The sequence below is a fragment of the Nerophis lumbriciformis genome, linkage group LG29, assembly GCF_033978685.3.
Source record: "Nerophis lumbriciformis linkage group LG29, RoL_Nlum_v2.1, whole genome shotgun sequence".
In the NCBI taxonomy this organism is placed as follows: domain Eukaryota; kingdom Metazoa; phylum Chordata; class Actinopteri; order Syngnathiformes; family Syngnathidae; genus Nerophis; species Nerophis lumbriciformis.
Window position 1 is genome coordinate 30,870,808 of NC_084576.2, and position 17,598 is coordinate 30,888,405.

Below are 17,598 nucleotides of genomic sequence, written 5' to 3' on the forward strand. Positions count from 1 at the left end.
TCTTTAATGAAGACAAGAATATAAGTTGGTGTATTACCTGATTCTGATGACTTGCATTGATTGTAATCAGACAGTAGTGATGACAAACGTCCAGGTTTTCAAATGGAGGAGAAAAAAAGTTCCTCCTTTCTGTCTAATACCACATGAAAGTGGTGGGTTTTTGGCATCTTATATGTCCAGCTTCCATATTCGTTTTTATACACTTTACAAGAAATACATTGGCGACAAACTCCGTAGCTTGCTAGCTTGTTTGCGCAGGGTTTCGGAGACTCTTATTTTGAAAGCGCAGGCGCGATGGAGCGGCACTTTTATTGTGAAGACAGGAACTGTGCAGTCAGTCTTTAGGCTTTTGACGGGGTGTACGGTTGAAATAAAAAATGGTCTTTTTTCCTTCACACTTTTGATTGATTGATTGGAACTTTTTTTATTAGATTGCACAGTACAGTACATATTCCGTACAATTGACCACTAAATGGTAACACCCCAATAAGTTTTTCAACTTGTTTAAGTCAGGTCATGTGACCCCTGGCTCTGTTTGATTGGTCCAACGTCACCAGTGACTGCATCTGATTGGTGGAACGAAGTGAAACGTCACCAGTAAGGCAGGCACTATGAAGGTCTGTCTGACAGACCAAAACAAACAAAGCGTGCATTAACAGATCGATAAAAATTAGTAGCGAGTAGCGAGCTGAATGTAGATAAAAGTAGCGGAGTAAAAGTAGCGTTTCTTCTCTATAAATATACTCAAGTAAAAGTAAAAGTATGTTGCATTAAAACTACTCTTAGAAGTACAATTTATCCCAAAAGTTACTCAAGTAGATGTAACGGAGTAAATGTAGCGCGTTACTACCCACCTCTGCGTACATGACATGACAATCAACAGTGTCCCCACAAAGAAGGATAACGTACGCACAACTTAAATAGTCTTGATTGCGAAAAAAAGCAGGTGCGGGCAATAGCACTCAAAGGAAGGCGTGAAGCTGCTATAGGGAAACGCCAACAAAACAGGAAGGGCCACCAAAATAACAGCGAAAGACAGGAACTAAAGCACGACACACAGGAAACAACAACAAACTCAAAATAAGGCACGACAACCTGGGGGAGTTCTGTATTTTTTTTAATGAAAAAAATGTACCTTGGCTCAAAAAAGGTTGAAGAACACTGCTTTAGATTACCATTTTCCCTCTTAATAAAGGTTTACTTCCGGCAAATACAATGATTTGCAAATCCTTTTCAACTTATATTCAATTGAATAGACTGCAAAGACAAGAAATTTCATGTTCACACTGAGAAACGTTTTTTTTTGTTGCAAATAATCATTAACTTAGAGTTTAATGGCAGCAACACATTGCAAAAAAGTTGTCACAGGGGCATTTTTACCACTGTGTTACATGGCCTTTCCTTTTAACAACACTCAGTAAAGGTTTGGGAACTGACGAGACACATTTTTGAAGCTTTTCAGGTGGAATTTTTTCCCATTCTGGCTTGATGTACAGCTTAAGTTGTTCAACAGTCCGGGGGTCTCCGTTGTGCTATTTTAGGCTTCATAATGCACCACACATGTTCAAAGGGAGACAGGTCTGGACTACAGGCAGGCCAGTCTAGTACTATGAAGCCACGCTGTTGTAACACGTGGCTTGGCATTGTCTTGCTGAAATAAGCAGGGGCGTCCATGGTAACGTTGCTTGGATGGCAACATATGTTGCTCCAAAAGCTGTATGTACCTTTCAGCATTAATGGTGCCTTCACAGATGTGTAAGTTACCCATGCCTTGGCCACTAATACACCCCCATACCATCACACATGCTGCCTTTTACACTTTGCGCCTAGAACAATCCGGATGGGTTTTTTCCTCACGACGTCCACAGTTTCCAAAAACAATTTGAAATGTGGACTCGTCAGACCACAGAAAACTTTACCACTTTGCATCAGTCCATCTTTGGATGAGCTCGGGCCCAGCGAAGCCGGCGGCGTTTTTGGGTGTTGTTGATAAATGGCTTTGGCTTTGCATAGTAGAGTTTTAACTTGCACCTACAGATGTAGCGACCAACTGTAGTTACTGACAGTGGTTTTCTGAAGTGTTCCTGAGCCCATGTGGTGATATCCTTTACACACTGATGTCGCTTTTTGATGCAGTACCGCCTGCCGTAATATCATGGCTTACGTGCAGTGATTTCTCCAGATTCTCGGAACCTTTTGATGATATTACGGAGCGTAGATGGTGAAATCCCTAAATTCCTTGCAACAGCTGCTTGAGAAATGTTGTTCTTAAACAATTTGCTCAGGCATTTGTTGACAAAGTGGTGACCCTCGCCCCGTCCGTGTTTGTGAATGACTGAGCATTTCATGGAAGCTGCTTTTATACCCAATCATGGCACCCACCTGTTCCCAATTAGCCTGTTCAACCGTGGGATGTTCCAAATAAGTCTTTGATGAGCATTCCTCAACTTTCTCACTCTTTTCTGCCACTTGTGCCAGCTTTTTTGAAACATGTTGCAGGCATCAAATTATTATTATTTGCAAAAAATAACAAAGTTTACCAGTTCCAACGTTAAATATCTTGTCTTTGCAGTCTATTCAATTGAATATAGGTTGAAAAGGATTTGTTGTATTCTCTTTTTATTTACCATTTACACAACGTGACAACTTCACTGCTTTTGGTTTTTAGTATGTGAAACAGCTCTCAGTGCAGTTCTACTGCACGGCGACACACTCTCACCACAACAAAGCACATTGCTCCACCTCAAACACGAGCACAATGACCCACATGTTTCTAATAGGGCCCACACATGCTGTAAACGCTGCAATTAACACTTCTATTAAATGACCCACTGAGGCTCCTACAGTCGCAAACAACCTCTGGGATCTCCAATTAGCACCTCGTCAGAAACATTGACATTAACAGCTGTGGCTGTAGGTAACCTCCTGATGTAGTGTTTTTATATTCATTTCACTATATTGCTGCTCTCATGTTCGGACTTTTTCCGTTATTTCCCCGGTGCTCTGATTTTGTCTCTTTAGCACCTTTACTTTCTGATCCTCGCCCTGCCAGCACACCCGTTCCTCAAGGTTAATTAGTCATATTAGTCATATAAACTAAGCTAGCTGCGGGTTAGGAACAACGTACAATACTTGTGATTGATGGATGGATGGATGGACGTAGCATTTAGTAGGCTGTTAACGTAAGCTGAGCTAGCTGTGGGTTACGAACAACGTACAATATTTGTGACGTATGAATGGATGGATGGACGTAGCATTTAGTAGGCTGTTAACGTAAGCTGAGCTAGCTGTGGGTTACGAACAACGTACGGTATTTGTGACGGATGGATGGATGGACGTAGAATTTAGTAGGCTGTTAGCGTAAGCTGAGCTAGCTGTGGGTTACGAACAACGTACGGTATTTGTGACGGATGGATGGATGGACGTAGAATTTAGTAGGCTGTTAGCGTAAGCTAAGATAGCTGTGGGTTACGAACAACGTACAATATTTGTGATGGATGGATGGATGTAACATTTAGTAGGCTGTTAACGTAAGCTGTGCTAGCTGTGGGTTACGAACAACGTACAGTATTTGTGACGTATGGATGGATGGATGGATGGACGAAACATTTAGTAGGCTGTTAGCGTAAGCTAAGATAGCTGCGGCTTAAGAACAACGTACAATATTTGTGATTGATGGATGGATTGATGGATGGACGTAACATTTAGTAGGCTGTTAGCGTAAGCTAAGATAGCTGCGGGTTACGAACAACGTACAATATTTGTGATTGATGGATGGATGGATGGACGTAGCATTTAGTAGGCTGTTAGCGTAAGCTGAGCTCGCTGCGGTTTACGAACAACGTACGGTATTTGTGATGGATGGATAGAAGGATGGACGTAGAATTTAGTAGGCTGTTAGCGTAAGCTAAGTTAGCTGTGGGTTACGAACAACGTACAGTATTTGTGACGTATGGATGGATGGATGGATGGACGTAACAGTTAGTAGGCTGTTAGCGTAAGCTAAGATAGCTGCGGGTTACGAACAACGTACAATATTTGTGATTGATGGATGGATGGATGGATGGACGTAGCATTTAGTAGGCTGTTAACGTAAGCTGAGCTCGCTGCGGGTTACGAACAACGTACGGTATTTGTGATGGATGGATAGAAGGATGGACGTAGAATTTAGTAGGCTGTTAGCGTAAGCTTAGCTAGCTGAAGGTTACGAACAACTTACAGTATTTGTGATGGATGGATGGATGGATGGACGTAGCTTTTAGTAGGCTGTTAACGTAAGCTGAGCTAGCTGAGGGTTACGAACAACGTACAGTATTTGTGACGTATGGATGGATGGATGGATGGACGTAACATTTCGTAGGCTGTTAGCGTAAGCTAAGATAGCTGCGGGTTAGGAACAACGTACAATACTTGTGATTGATGGATGGATGGATGGATGTAGCATTTAGTAGGCTGTTAGCGTAAGCTGAGCTAGCTGTGAGTTACGAACAACGTACAGTATTTGTGACGTATGAATGGATGGATGGACGTAACAGTTAGTAGGCTGTTAGCGTAAGCTAAGATAGCTGCGGGTTACGAACAACGTACAATATTTGTGATTGATGGATGGATGGATGGACGGACGTAGCATTTAGTAGGCTGTTAGCGTAAGCTAAGATAGCTGCGGGTTACGAACAACGTACAATATTTGTGATTGATGGATGGATGGATGGACGGACGTAGCATTTAGTAGGCTGTTAGCGTAAGCTAAGATAGCTGCGGGTTACGAACAACGTACAATATTTGTGATTGATGGATGGATGGATGGACGGACGTAGCATTTAGTAGGCTGTTAGCGTAAGCTGAGCTAGCTGCGGGTTACGAACAATGTACAATATTTGTGATTGATGGATGGATGGACGTAGCATTTAGTAGGCTGTTAACGTAAGCTGAGCTAGCTGCGGGTTACGAACAACGTACAATATTTGTGATTGATGGATGGATGGATGGACGGATGGACGTAGCATTCAGTAGGCTGTTAGCGTAAGCTGAGCTAGCTGTGAGTTACGAACAACGTACAATATTTGTGATTGATGGATGGATGGACGTAGCATTCAGTAGGCTGTTACCGTAAGCTGAGCTAGCTGTGGGTTACGAACAACGTACAATACTTGTGATTGATGGATGGATGGAACATTTAGTAAGCTGTTAGCATAAGCTAAGATAGCTGCGGGTTACGAACAACGTACAATATTTGTGATTGATGGATGGATGGATGGATGGACGTAGCATTTAGTAGGCTGTTAATGTAAGCTGAGCTAGCTGTGGGTTACGAACAATGTACGGTATTTGTGATGGATGGATAGATGGATGGACGTAGAATTTAGTAGGCTGTTCGCGTAAGCTAAGTTAGCTGCGGGTTAGGAACAACGTACAATATTTGTGATTGATGGATGCATGGATGGATGGACGTAGCATTCAGTAGGCTGTTAGCGTAAGCTGAGCTAGCTGTGAGTTACGAACAACGTACAATATTTGTGATTGATGGATGGATGGACGTAGCATTCAGTAGGCTGTTACCGTAAGCTGAGCTAGCTGTGGGTTACGAACAACGTACAATACTTGTGATTGATGGATGGATGGAACATTTAGTAAGCTGTTAGCATAAGCTAAGATAGCTGCGGGTTACGAACAACGTACAATATTTGTGATTGATGGATGGATGGATGGATGGACGTAGCATTTAGTAGGCTGTTAATGTAAGCTGAGCTAGCTGTGGGTTACGAACAATGTACGGTATTTGTGATGGATGGATAGATGGATGGACGTAGAATTTAGTAGGCTGTTCGCGTAAGCTAAGTTAGCTGCGGGTTAGGAACAACGTACAATATTTGTGATTGATGGATGCATGGATGGATGGACGTAGCATTCAGTAGGCTGTTAGCGTAAGCTGAGCTAGCTGTGAGTTACGAACAACGTACAATATTTGTGATTGATGGATGGATGGACGTAGCATTTAGTAGGCTGTTAGCGTAAGCTGAGCTAGCTATGGGTTACGAACAACGTACAGTATTTGTGATTGATGGATGGATGTAACATTTAGTAGGCTGTTAGCGTAAGCTGAGCTAACTGTGGGTTACGAACAACGTACAGTATTTGTGACGTATGGATGGGTGGATGGACGTAACAGTTAGTAGGCTGTTAGCGTAAGCTAAGATAGCTGCGGGTTACGAACAACGTACAATATTTGTGATTGATGGATGGACGTAGCATTTAGTAGGCTGTTAACGTAAGCTGAGCTCGCTGCAGTTTACGAACAACGTACGGTATTTGTGACGTATGGATGGACGTAGCAATTAGTAGGCTGTTAGCGTAAGCTAAGCTAGCTGAGGGTTACGAACAACGTACAGTATTTGTGACGTATGGATGGATGGACGTAACATTTAGTAGGCTGTTAGCGTAAGCTAAGATAGCTGCGGGTTAGGAACAACGTACAATATTTGTGATTGATGGATGGATGGATGACGTAGCATTTAGTAGGCTGTTAACGTAAGCTGAGCTAGCTGCGGGTTACAAACAACGTACAGTATTTGTGATGGATGGATAGATGGATGGACGTAGAATTTAGTAGGCTGTTAGCGTAAGCTAAGTTAGCTGTGGGTTACGAACAACGTACAGTATTTGTGACGTATGGATGGATGGATGGATGGACGTAACAGTTAGTAGGCTGTTAGCGTAAGCTAAGATAGCTGCGGGTTACGAACAACGTACAATATTTGTGATTGATGGATGGATGGATGGATGGACGTAGCATTTAGTAGGCTGTTAACGTAAGCTGAGCTCGCTGCGGGTTACGAACAACGTACGGTATTTGTGATGGATGGATAGAAGGATGGATGTAGAATTTAGTAGGCTGTTAGCGTAAGCTAAGTTAGCTGTGGGTTACGAACAACGTACAGTATTTGTGATGATAGATGGATGGATGGACGGACGTAGCTTTTAGTAGGCTGTTAGTGTAAGCTAAGATAGCTGTGGGTTACGAACAAAGTACAATATTTGTGATTGATGGATGGATGGATGAACGGAGCATTTAGTAGGCTGTTAGCGTAAGCTGCGCTAGCTGTGAGTTACGAACAACGTACAATATTTGTGATTGATGGATGGATGGAACATTTAGTAGGCTGTTAGCGTAAGCTAAGATAGCTGCGGGTTACGAACAACGTACAATATTTGTGATTGATGGATGGATGGATGGATGGACGGACGTAGCATTTAGTAGGCTGTTAACGTAAGCTGAGCTAGCTGCGGGTTACGAACAACGTACGGTATTTGTGATAGATGGATAGATGGATGGACGTAGAATTTAGTAGGCTGTTAGCGTAAACTAAGTTAGCTGTGGGTTACGAACAACGTACAGTATTTGTGACGTATGGATGGATGGATGGATGGACGTAACATTTAGTAGGCTGTTAGCGTAAGCTAAGATAGCTGCGGGTTAGGAACAACGTACAATATTTGTGATTGATGGATGGATGGATGGACGTAGCATTTAGTAGGCCGTTAACGTAAGCTGAGCTAGCTGCGGGTTACGAACAACGTACAGTATTTGTGACGTATGGATGGATGGAAGTAGCATTTAGTAGGCTGTTAGCGTAGGCTAACCTAGCTGGGGGTTACGAACAGCATACAGTATTTGTGATGGATTGATGGATGGATGGACATAGCATTTAGTAGGCTGTTAGCGTAAGCTGAGCTAGCAGCGGGTTACGAACAACGTACGGTATTTGTGATGGATGGATGGATGGACGTAGAATTTAGTAGGCTGTTAGCGTAAGCTAAGTTAGCTGCGGGTTACAAACAACGTACAGTATTTGTGATGGATGGATGGACGTAGCAATTAGTAGGCTGTTAGCGTAAGCTAAGCTATCTGCGGGTTACGAACAACGTACAGTATTTGTGGTGGATGATGTCAAAAAAAAAATATTTTCTGATTAATTGCAATTCTTATTTGTTTGAGTGTTATATTCTACCCATTGTTTTTTTTACAGATGAGCAAGAGGCAGTGCAGAAGAGAACCTTCACCAAATGGATCAATTCTCACTTGGCAAAGGTAAGTGTCTAAGCAGGAGACTGCACACCTCAACCTTTTAAAAACATGGAATCAGTCAACTCAGAGGATGTTCTGTCAGTTGTTTCATTTTGTAGATAACAGACATTACACACAACTATAGTCATTTCAAATGTCAACTATCTGGCTTTAAGAAAGACTAAACAAATAAATGATGGTGGTCAGTAACAGTTTCATTTTTAGAAGAAGCAGAGTGAAAAAATATGGAATCACTTAATTCTGTAGAATTATTCTACAGATCCGGTACTTTTCAGAGGCGGTAAAGTACCGAAAATTATTCATTAGTTTCGCAGTACTTTCATACTTGCCAACCTTGAGACCTCCGATTTCGGGAGGTGGGGGTGGGGGCGTGGTCGGGGGTGAGGCGGGGCGTGGTTGGGGGCGTGGTTAAGAGGGGAGGAGTATATTGACAGCTAGAATTCACCAAGTCAAGTATTTCATATATATATATATATATATATATATATATATATATATATATATATATATATATATATATATATATATATATATATATATATATATATATATATCTACATCCTGAAAATATGCAAACACAACTGTGTTTGGATAATTGATACTTCAAACTTGCATAAATAAATCTTAAGGAATATAACATAACTTGGCTTCTGAGAGTTTCAAAATGTAATGAATAAAATGCTAAAGTTGTTGATAAACAAGCAATAATTTTAATAATTAAATATGGTCATTTTAAATGAATTATTATGATAATTTAAAATCAATTATTTCAAATATGTTTATTTTAATGTATAATTCTATGGCTGGATGTAATAAGGAGTCAGGAAAAAATACAAAGAAAAATATAATTAATTTAGATGTTTTTAGCAAAATATAGTAAAAATGTATTTTTTTTTTTTTTAAATTAATAAATATATTTATTTTTAGGTAAGATAAACATAATAATACAATTTATCTCTAGTCTGGATGATTTAGTTCTTGTCACCCTGTTGTCCTCCCGTCATGAAAAAAGGCTGTCCTCACTCAGGTCCGCATGGAGCTGGAGGGGGCGTGGCTTCCAGCTCCGGCTGAAAATCGGGAGATTTTCGGGAGAATATTTGTCCTGGGAGGTTTTCGGGAGAATATTTGTCCCGGGAGGTTTTCGGGAGAGGCGCTGAATTTCGGGAGTCTCCCGGAAAATTCGGGAGGGTTGGCAAGTATGGTACTATACTAATACCGGTATACCGTGCAACCCGAGAGCGAACTGTAAGAAAGTGCTTAAAGGAAATGGGATTTAATTACAGAAAAGTTAATGGTAACCCATCCTTAACAGCTAAATATAAAAAAACAACACAGTTTCAATGGGCTGCGGAAAAGCCATGGTGGACTATGGATGACTGGATGGACATCATATTCAGTCATGAATGGTGAATCTGCATTGGACAAGGTGATGATGCTGGAAATTTGCTTAGTGGCGTTACAATTAGGTTTATGAAGACGACTGCCTGAAGAAAATATGCACAGTTATTGATAATATGGGGCTGCATGTCAGGTACAATAAATGCACAAGTTTACATTGTGTCTCTTATTCCATCAATTGAAAGGTTATTCGGGGATGATGACATCATTTTATACACGATAATACATCTAACCAAAGAGTAAAATGTGTCCAAACTTTCTTAGAAGAAAGATACATAGGGTCAATGTCAAGGCCTGCAAATAGTCCTGATCTCTGTCACGTGTGGGGGGGTCGCATCTTTCTGCGGGGTTCGTTCTCCCGGGATGCAGACGGACTACTCCGGACAAGGCGTGCAGGTAGGAACATGATTTAATTTTCGAAAATCAAACACGTACCAAAAACAGAAAACAAGCAGAAGGAAACTGTGCCGATCGCACGGGAAGCTAAGGTTACCTCAGGAAGCATAAACTCGGAGACAAGAAATACTAGCGCAACTGTTGCATGAAGCAAACAATGAAGCGTGGCGAGAAGCGTGAATAAATAGCTCTCTGATTAGTGGTCGACAACAGGTGAGCGTGCCGACCACTAACCAGAGGCAGGTGAACCCAATTAATCCCCATGGAAACTAAAACAAACCCAGAGGTGCACAAACAGGAACTAAGGGAGTACAAAACTAACAGAAAATAACAAAACATGATCCGGGCCACGGATCATGACAATCTCAATCCAATGTCAAATGTGTGGTGGAAATAGCAGAAAATGATCAATGACAAGACAAAGCTAATCAGACAACAGCAATCAGAGAAAGTTGGAGCATGATTGATGCATAATTCTGTTTGTCTGCAGGCTGTTATAAAAGCCAGAGGTGGTGCAACAAAGTGATAGTGGTCTGTTGTAGGGATGTCCCGATCCGATATTTGGATCGGATCGGCCGCCGATATTTGCAAAAAAATGCGTATCGGCAAGGCATGGGAAAATGCCGATCCAGATCCAGTTAAAAAAAACAAACTCCGCTCCGTGTTTTCCAACGCACCTATTTAAATAGTACATTCCACTTTTCTGCTGCGCCCTAATTTCCGTTCCGCATTTTCCAGCACACCTTCAACACATCGACAGGTCTGTGAATTCTCACGCAGTTGCTTTTAGCTGCTGGCATTACACGACAGGCTCTTCTCACTCTTTCCTGTGTCTCCCTCTCACAGACAGCAAGCGCACCTTCTTACACACGTCACATACTGTCACGTCATACGTCACATACGTATACGTCCTCCCCGAGCAGAGAGGTAGCAGCATGGCTAACGTTAGCTGTGATGCAAGCAACGCTCCCTCTAAGGTGCTCGCCTGTGCAATTGCGCACTGTTTAAACGTCCTCTGCGCATAGCAAATCTATGCCACGCACAAAATCAAATAAAAAAATAAGCGCATAACAATTTTCGACACACGGACACGACAGAGAAAACAGTTTTCGTCATCATTGTTCAAATATTGTGACGTCTGTCGAGACGCTTATCTCCATTCGGTGCCACACGCCCACACCATCAAAATGCTGAGGCAAACATTTCCACGTCAACACGGTATGAAAAAATTAGTGATTTTTTTAGTTGTGATTTCCTTCTCTGCATGAAAGTTTAAAAGTAGCATATATTAATGCAGTATGAAGAAGAATGTTTTAATGTAGACATGCAAGCCTTGAAAGAAAATGTTGAAAATCAAGACTACATTTCCTGCAAATGGGTGCATTTCTACCCTATATTTTAACTTTAGATTTATTCTCATATCAAACTCTTTTGGCTGTCCTTTTGACACTTACATCCGGCGCCCCCCTCCACACCCTGGATTATAAATAATGTAAATAATTCAATGTGATTATCTTGTGTGATGACTGTATTATGATGATAGTATATATCTGATAGTATATATCTGTATCATGAATCAATTTAAGTGGACCCTGACTTAAACAAGTGTAAAAACTTATTCGGGTGTTACCATTTAGTGGTCAATTGTACGGAATATGTACTTCACTGTGCAACCTACTAATAAAAGTCTCAATCAATCAATCAAAACACATAGAATCATCATACTGCTGTGATTATATGCATCAAGTGTTCATTCAAGGCTAAGGCAAAATATGGAGATATATATCGTGTATCGCAATATGGCCTTAAAATATCGCAATATTAAAAAAAGGCCATATCGCCCAGCCCTAGTTCAATGATGCCATTTCTGTTTGTCATGTATAATTTTGTCTATTTTGTGTTTATCCTTGAATAAACAGGTCAGTTTCTTGTTACCAACCATTGTGTATTATTCAAACTCCCCTAATTCAGCTGGCTAGTTGTACTAAAACCCTTTTCAACATGATTCTGACAACTAAGTAGGCTAAATAACTTTAAACTTTAATACATGCTCGCATAGGCTATTATCGGTTAGTATCGGAAGTGCAAAAACAATATCTGTATCGGATCGGAAGTGCAAAAACCTGGATCGGGACATCCCTAGTCTGTTGTAGTGTTTTTTTGTTTTTCATGATTCCATATTTGAGTGATTCCATCGTTTTTTTACTCTGATCTAAAAATAAAACAGTTACTGACTACCACAATTTACATCCTTAAATATGTTTAGTGTTTCTTAAAGCCAGAAAGTTGCCATATGGAAATACTATAGTTTTGTGTCATGCTTTTTTTTTCCTACAAAATTAAACAACCTCCAAGTCTGCTGATTGCATCATTTCTGCCGGGGGTTGTACTTGTTGGCTTTACGACTGCAGTCTTAAAGCGGTTCGGGAGAGAGACTCCTGTAGCGTTTTATGGCTGCACGATACCCCTTCAAGCCTTGTCACGCTGCCGTGGCCGCTATTAATTGCGATACGCTGGCAAAATGTCTGTAAATAATGACATCGTGCGGAGTAAACGTCACATGCATGACTGTTCCTTGCAGCATTCCCAGGTTGCGTGCACATAGTGATGCAGATGGAGAACAACGGGAGGACGGTTCCCCGCAGGCCGCCATCTATTTTGCTTTTGTGGTACAAAAAGTAGTGCATGTGTGCCTCGTGCCTTGTAGATGTGTGACTGTCAGATATCAGCGCTTGGCTCAGGGTTGTTCCAAACTAGTTGAAGAGGAGTAATTATTCAAGCACTGGTATTACGCTATGTGCATACCAATAGCGGCGATGGAATTATGCTGCATCATGGAAGAGGAGCTCACGCGTTAACTTTTACAGCACTGCAGCTTACGGGTGATGTATTTTATCCTTCATGCAACGGTAGCAATGCGCCAATAAAAATGATCTTTATAGCCACTGTCTGTTAGAGCCAATGCTGGCTGGAGAACGACTAAGTTAATTTGTCATTAGCATGTTATTTGGTTGTTTATCTTTTAGAAATGCACTCTGCATTGGAACTCTGAACTTTTGTCTCACTCTACCAACCATTTACCCCGTATGCTGTAACACAATCGCCAAAATTTTTTACATAGATTGGTTACAGTAATTACATTAACATTTTTAATCAGATTATTATTGATGGCAGATTAATCGCAAACATGTTAATTTGGACAGCCCTGTTTATTTCACAAACAATGCTGATAAAAGTGTGTGCAAAGACAATATACAAGGTCAGGAAGACATGGAGTTTTCTTTGCCTGGAGTCAGTGAAGACTTTAACTGTGGATCAAGTGTCTTTAAACACATTTGGAACGGTTGATCCTAACTTGAGAAAAAACCTGTTAAAATACAAAATGTTGGAGTACTGTTGTCAAATTTAAAAATGGGACAATTCCAAGTCCATAACTTCAAGCTAGTTATTTTAAAGGCGTGTTTCTGAAAAAAATAATGAAGACATATTCAATTAGTTATCTTTCAAAAGAGACCAAAGCCATGTGTGCAAATGGTTCAAGCCTATCATAACATTTGCTTAAATGAAACCTATGATGTAGGGATGTAACGGTACGTGTATTTGTATTCGGTTCGGTTCGGAGGTGTACCGAACGAGTTTCCACACGGACATATGAAGTAGCGTAACGCACGTTGTGTAAACAATGCACACCGAGGCACAACACACGGCATGCTAACAGCTAACGGGCTAGGATAGACTGACCATACGTCCTCTTTTCACCGGACATGTCATCTTTTGCGGAGCTGTCAGGGCGGAGTTTCTTAAATGCCTCAAATGTCCGGCATTTTGAGTTAGGGTTGCGTGTATTTTCAATGTACGTTCAGGGTTAAGAAGGGGTTAAAAACAAAACAAATTGTGCGCGCAGCAGCATTGGTGAGGGAGGGGCAGAGACAGAGAGAGAGAGAGAGTTATGATAAACGCGCATGCGTCGCCAGGCTCTGCTTTTTATCCATAGATTTGTCACATTTAATTTTTTATTATCTATAGCAGGGGTGTCAAAAGTGTGCCCCGGAGGCCATTTGCGGCCCACAGCTAATGTTTTAAAGGCCCACGGCACATTCTAAAAATACTATTAAAATAAACAAAAACATAACAAAAGTGAAATAAAAAAGCTTAAAAGTTCAATGTAATTTAGAAAAAGTTGCAATGTTGACTAATAAAACAAAGCTGTTTTTTTTCCTTTCAAACTGTCATTGCTCAAAACATAATATTGAATCAAAATCAATGTTATTATGAATTATTGACCTATCCAAGGTTCCCATTACTTCACATCAAATATTCTAATAAGAAAAATATTTTTGGTGGAATATTTTGCAAATTTGGTAAATAAATAACCAAAAAATGTATATTTTGTTGTTTTCTTACTGTACCGAAAATGAACCGAACCGGGACCTCTAAACCGAGGTACTTACCGAACCAAAATTTTTGTGTACCGTTACACCCCGAGCCATGTGTGCAAATGGTTCAAGCCTACCATAACATTTGCTTAAATGAAACCAATGATGGGTTTAGTTTTTTGGACCTATAAATACGCAGGTCCTGGGTTCGATCCCTGGGCTCGGGGTCTTTCTGTGTGGAGTTTGCATGTTCTCCCTGTGACTGCGTGGGTCCCCTCCGGGTACTCCGGCTTCCTCCCACCTCCAAAGACATGCACCTGGGGATAGGTTGATTGGCAACACTAAATTGGCCCTCGTGTGTGAATGTGAGTGTGAATGTTGTCTTTCTATCTGTGTTGGCCCTGCAATGAGGTGGCGACTTGTCCAGGGTGTACCCCACCTTCCGCCCAATGCAGCTGAGATAGGCTCCAGAATCCCCCCGCGACCCTGAAAGGAACAGGCGGTAGAAAATTCTTTGCAAAAGCAAATAGCCCTCGAAGTTTTGAATTAGATAGGAAAATACTTTATCTAGCTCCGCATGCGCCTTAAAATGTTGCTGCTTCGCTGTCATGCATGTTACACTTGTCCGTTTTGTTTACAATCAAACCTTTAACACTTGCTGACTCAGCAGTTTGCTCCTTAGGCCAGGGCTGATAACAAATTTTGCTCAACGATATATCGACCTACAAATTATTGCTGATAAATGATATTATTGCCATTTACTAAGTTAACCACTGATGTAATGATAATACATAATAATTGTGACGATCTGTCACATTCACGTCAGGTTGTGTTTTTTTTGGTTGGTGTTGGTTTCCTGTCAGCGCTCTTGTTTTGGTTCCATTCCATGAAAGTACCAAAAATTGGAACCGTTGAATACCAGTATCGATTCTCAGCAGTGACGTGCGGTGAGGTTGATGGCTGGTGAGGCACTGACTTCATCACAGTCATATTTACAAACATATGAACCCTAAAGAGTATCTTATTCACCATTTGATTGACAGCAGTTAACGGGTTATGTTTAAAAGCTCATACCAGCATTTTTCCCTGCTTGGCACTCAGCATCAAGGGTTGGAATTGGGGGTTAAATCACCAAAAATTATTCCCGGGCGCAGCGCCGCTGCTGCCCACTGCTCCCCACTGCTCCCCTCACATCCCAGGGGGTGATCAAGGGATGGGTCAAATGCAGAGGACAAATTTCATTACACCTAGTGTGTGTGTGACAATCATTGGTACTTTAACTTAACTTTAACTTTACACATACAAACTGTAGCACACAAAAAAGCACATTTAATTAAAAAAAAAAACGCTATTATGGTCTTACCTTTATGTAATATATTGGGTTGGAGGCAATAAACAGGCGAGGTGATGAAGTACGTCTCTTTACTGTAGACTTCAGAACAGACTCAACACACTTGACGTCAGGTGCGCAACACCACGTAAATCGTTGGCCAACCAAAAAGTAACCACAGTACGTTATAGCCAACATTAACCAGGAGATGGCAACAGACAAACATAGATCACTCTATTACATTCCTCCCCTTTTAGAAATGTAGAAGTGACTCAATAGAAATAAACAACCCAACCAAAAAATGCAGCAGCTCAATAAGAAGCCAAAAAGTGCAAAAACAATAATGTTCGTGTTGGAGGAGTTGTGAATGAATGAAATATGAAATCCGTGCTGCAGTCTGCAGGTGTACCTAATGTTGTGGCCCTGCAGTCATTCACAACTCCTCCAACACGAACATTATTGTTTTTGCACTTTTTGGCTTCTTATTCAATAACTTTTTTAAATAGATTCAATCTTACACGTGGAAAGTTTAAGTGTGGGCTTTAGTTGATACAACACTCCCGTCAGGGGGTGCATTCTACGGCGGGAGTGCATTCTCTACCACCAGGAGGCGGGATTACTGCGAGCCTCACACAGTGCGTCTTCGCAGCAGTTTTATGATTGCTCAGCACAAGAAATACGTTACACACATACAGTTGTTGACAAAATACACTGTACATTATATACCTCAGCTAACTAAACTATGGAAATGTATAATATAATTCATATAGCAATACGGTCTCACTGCACAGCAGGCCAGCAGTTAGCTGAGTCATTGCGCAATCCATGTTGAGGCACTGAGTGACGTGCCTCGACTGGCTGCTGTTCACCGCACCGTCTCTTCTCAGTATTTGAACGGCAAATGTGAAAATTCAGCGATTTTGAATAAAAATAATCTAAAACTGGTGAAGTTAAATGGAAAATAACTTTATAGTATAATCACTGGATACATTTAACAATTTAATTCATTTTTTTTCTTTTTACATTTTTTTTCTTTCCATGATGGCAGTTGAGGCCCCGCCTCACCTGCCTCTAGTGACTGCACGTCACTGATTCTCAGGTACCGGGAATTGGTACGATATCGCATACCTGCCAACTACTCCGGTTTTCCCGTAATTAGTACGGTTTTCCCCAAGTGGAGGAGTTCAAGTACCTCGGAGTCTTGTTCACGAGTGAGGGAAGAGTGGATCGTGAGATCGACAGGCGGATCGGTGCGGCGTCTTCAGTAATGCGGACACTGTATCGATCCGTTGTGGTGAAGAAGGAGCTGAGCCGGAAGGCAAAGCTCTCGATTTACCGGTCGATCTACGTTCCCATCCTCACCTATGGTCATGAGCTTTGGGTCATGACCGAAAGGACAAGATCACGGGTACAAGCGGCCGAAATGAGTTTCCTCCGCCGGGTGGCGGGGCTCTCCCTTAGAGATAGGGTGAGAAGCTCTGTCATCCGGGGGGAGCTCAAAGTAAAGCCGCTGCTCCTCCACATCGAGAGGAGCCAGATGAGCTGGTTCGGGCATCTGGTCAGGATGCCACCCGAACGCCTCCCTCGGGAGGTGTTTCGGGCACGTCCGACCGGTAGGAGGCCACGGGGAAGACCCAGGACACGTTGGGAAGACTATGTCTCCCGGCTGGCCTGGGAACGCCTCGGGATCCCCCGGGAGGAACTGGACGAAGTGGCTGGGGAGAGGGAAGTCTGGGCTTCCCTGCTTAAGCTGCTGCCCCCGCGACCCGACCTCGGATAAGCGGAAGAAGATGGATGGATGGCTGGATAGTACGGTTTTCGTCAACCTATTCCGGGTTACGGTTGCAGTGATAAAAAATACGGTTTTTCATTAATTAAAAAAATTTTTTTTTTTTAAGTTTTATTCACGAAATCGCGTAACAACAATGACAATCGACACTGCTTCCCGTAACTTTCTATCGAGTCATTCCGAATGCCATGCGCGAGGCTATTTATAGCACCGCTGCCAAGCA

General features: G+C 41.7%; 1 protein-coding gene across 10 annotated transcripts in view; it reads left to right on the top strand.

Annotated features, from left to right (window-relative positions):
- The window catches only part of syne1b (spectrin repeat containing, nuclear envelope 1b), a 469,384-nt gene that overhangs the window by 5,394 nt on the left and 446,392 nt on the right, over positions 1-17,598 (top strand). For all 10 annotated transcript variants that reach the window (XM_072911924.1, XM_072911927.1, XM_061924513.1 and 7 more), the window contains exon 2: positions 8,028-8,089. In XM_072911924.1, the coding sequence (XP_072768025.1) occupies positions 8,028-8,089 (62 nt within the window). The remainder of the gene's footprint in view (positions 1-8,027; positions 8,090-17,598) is intronic.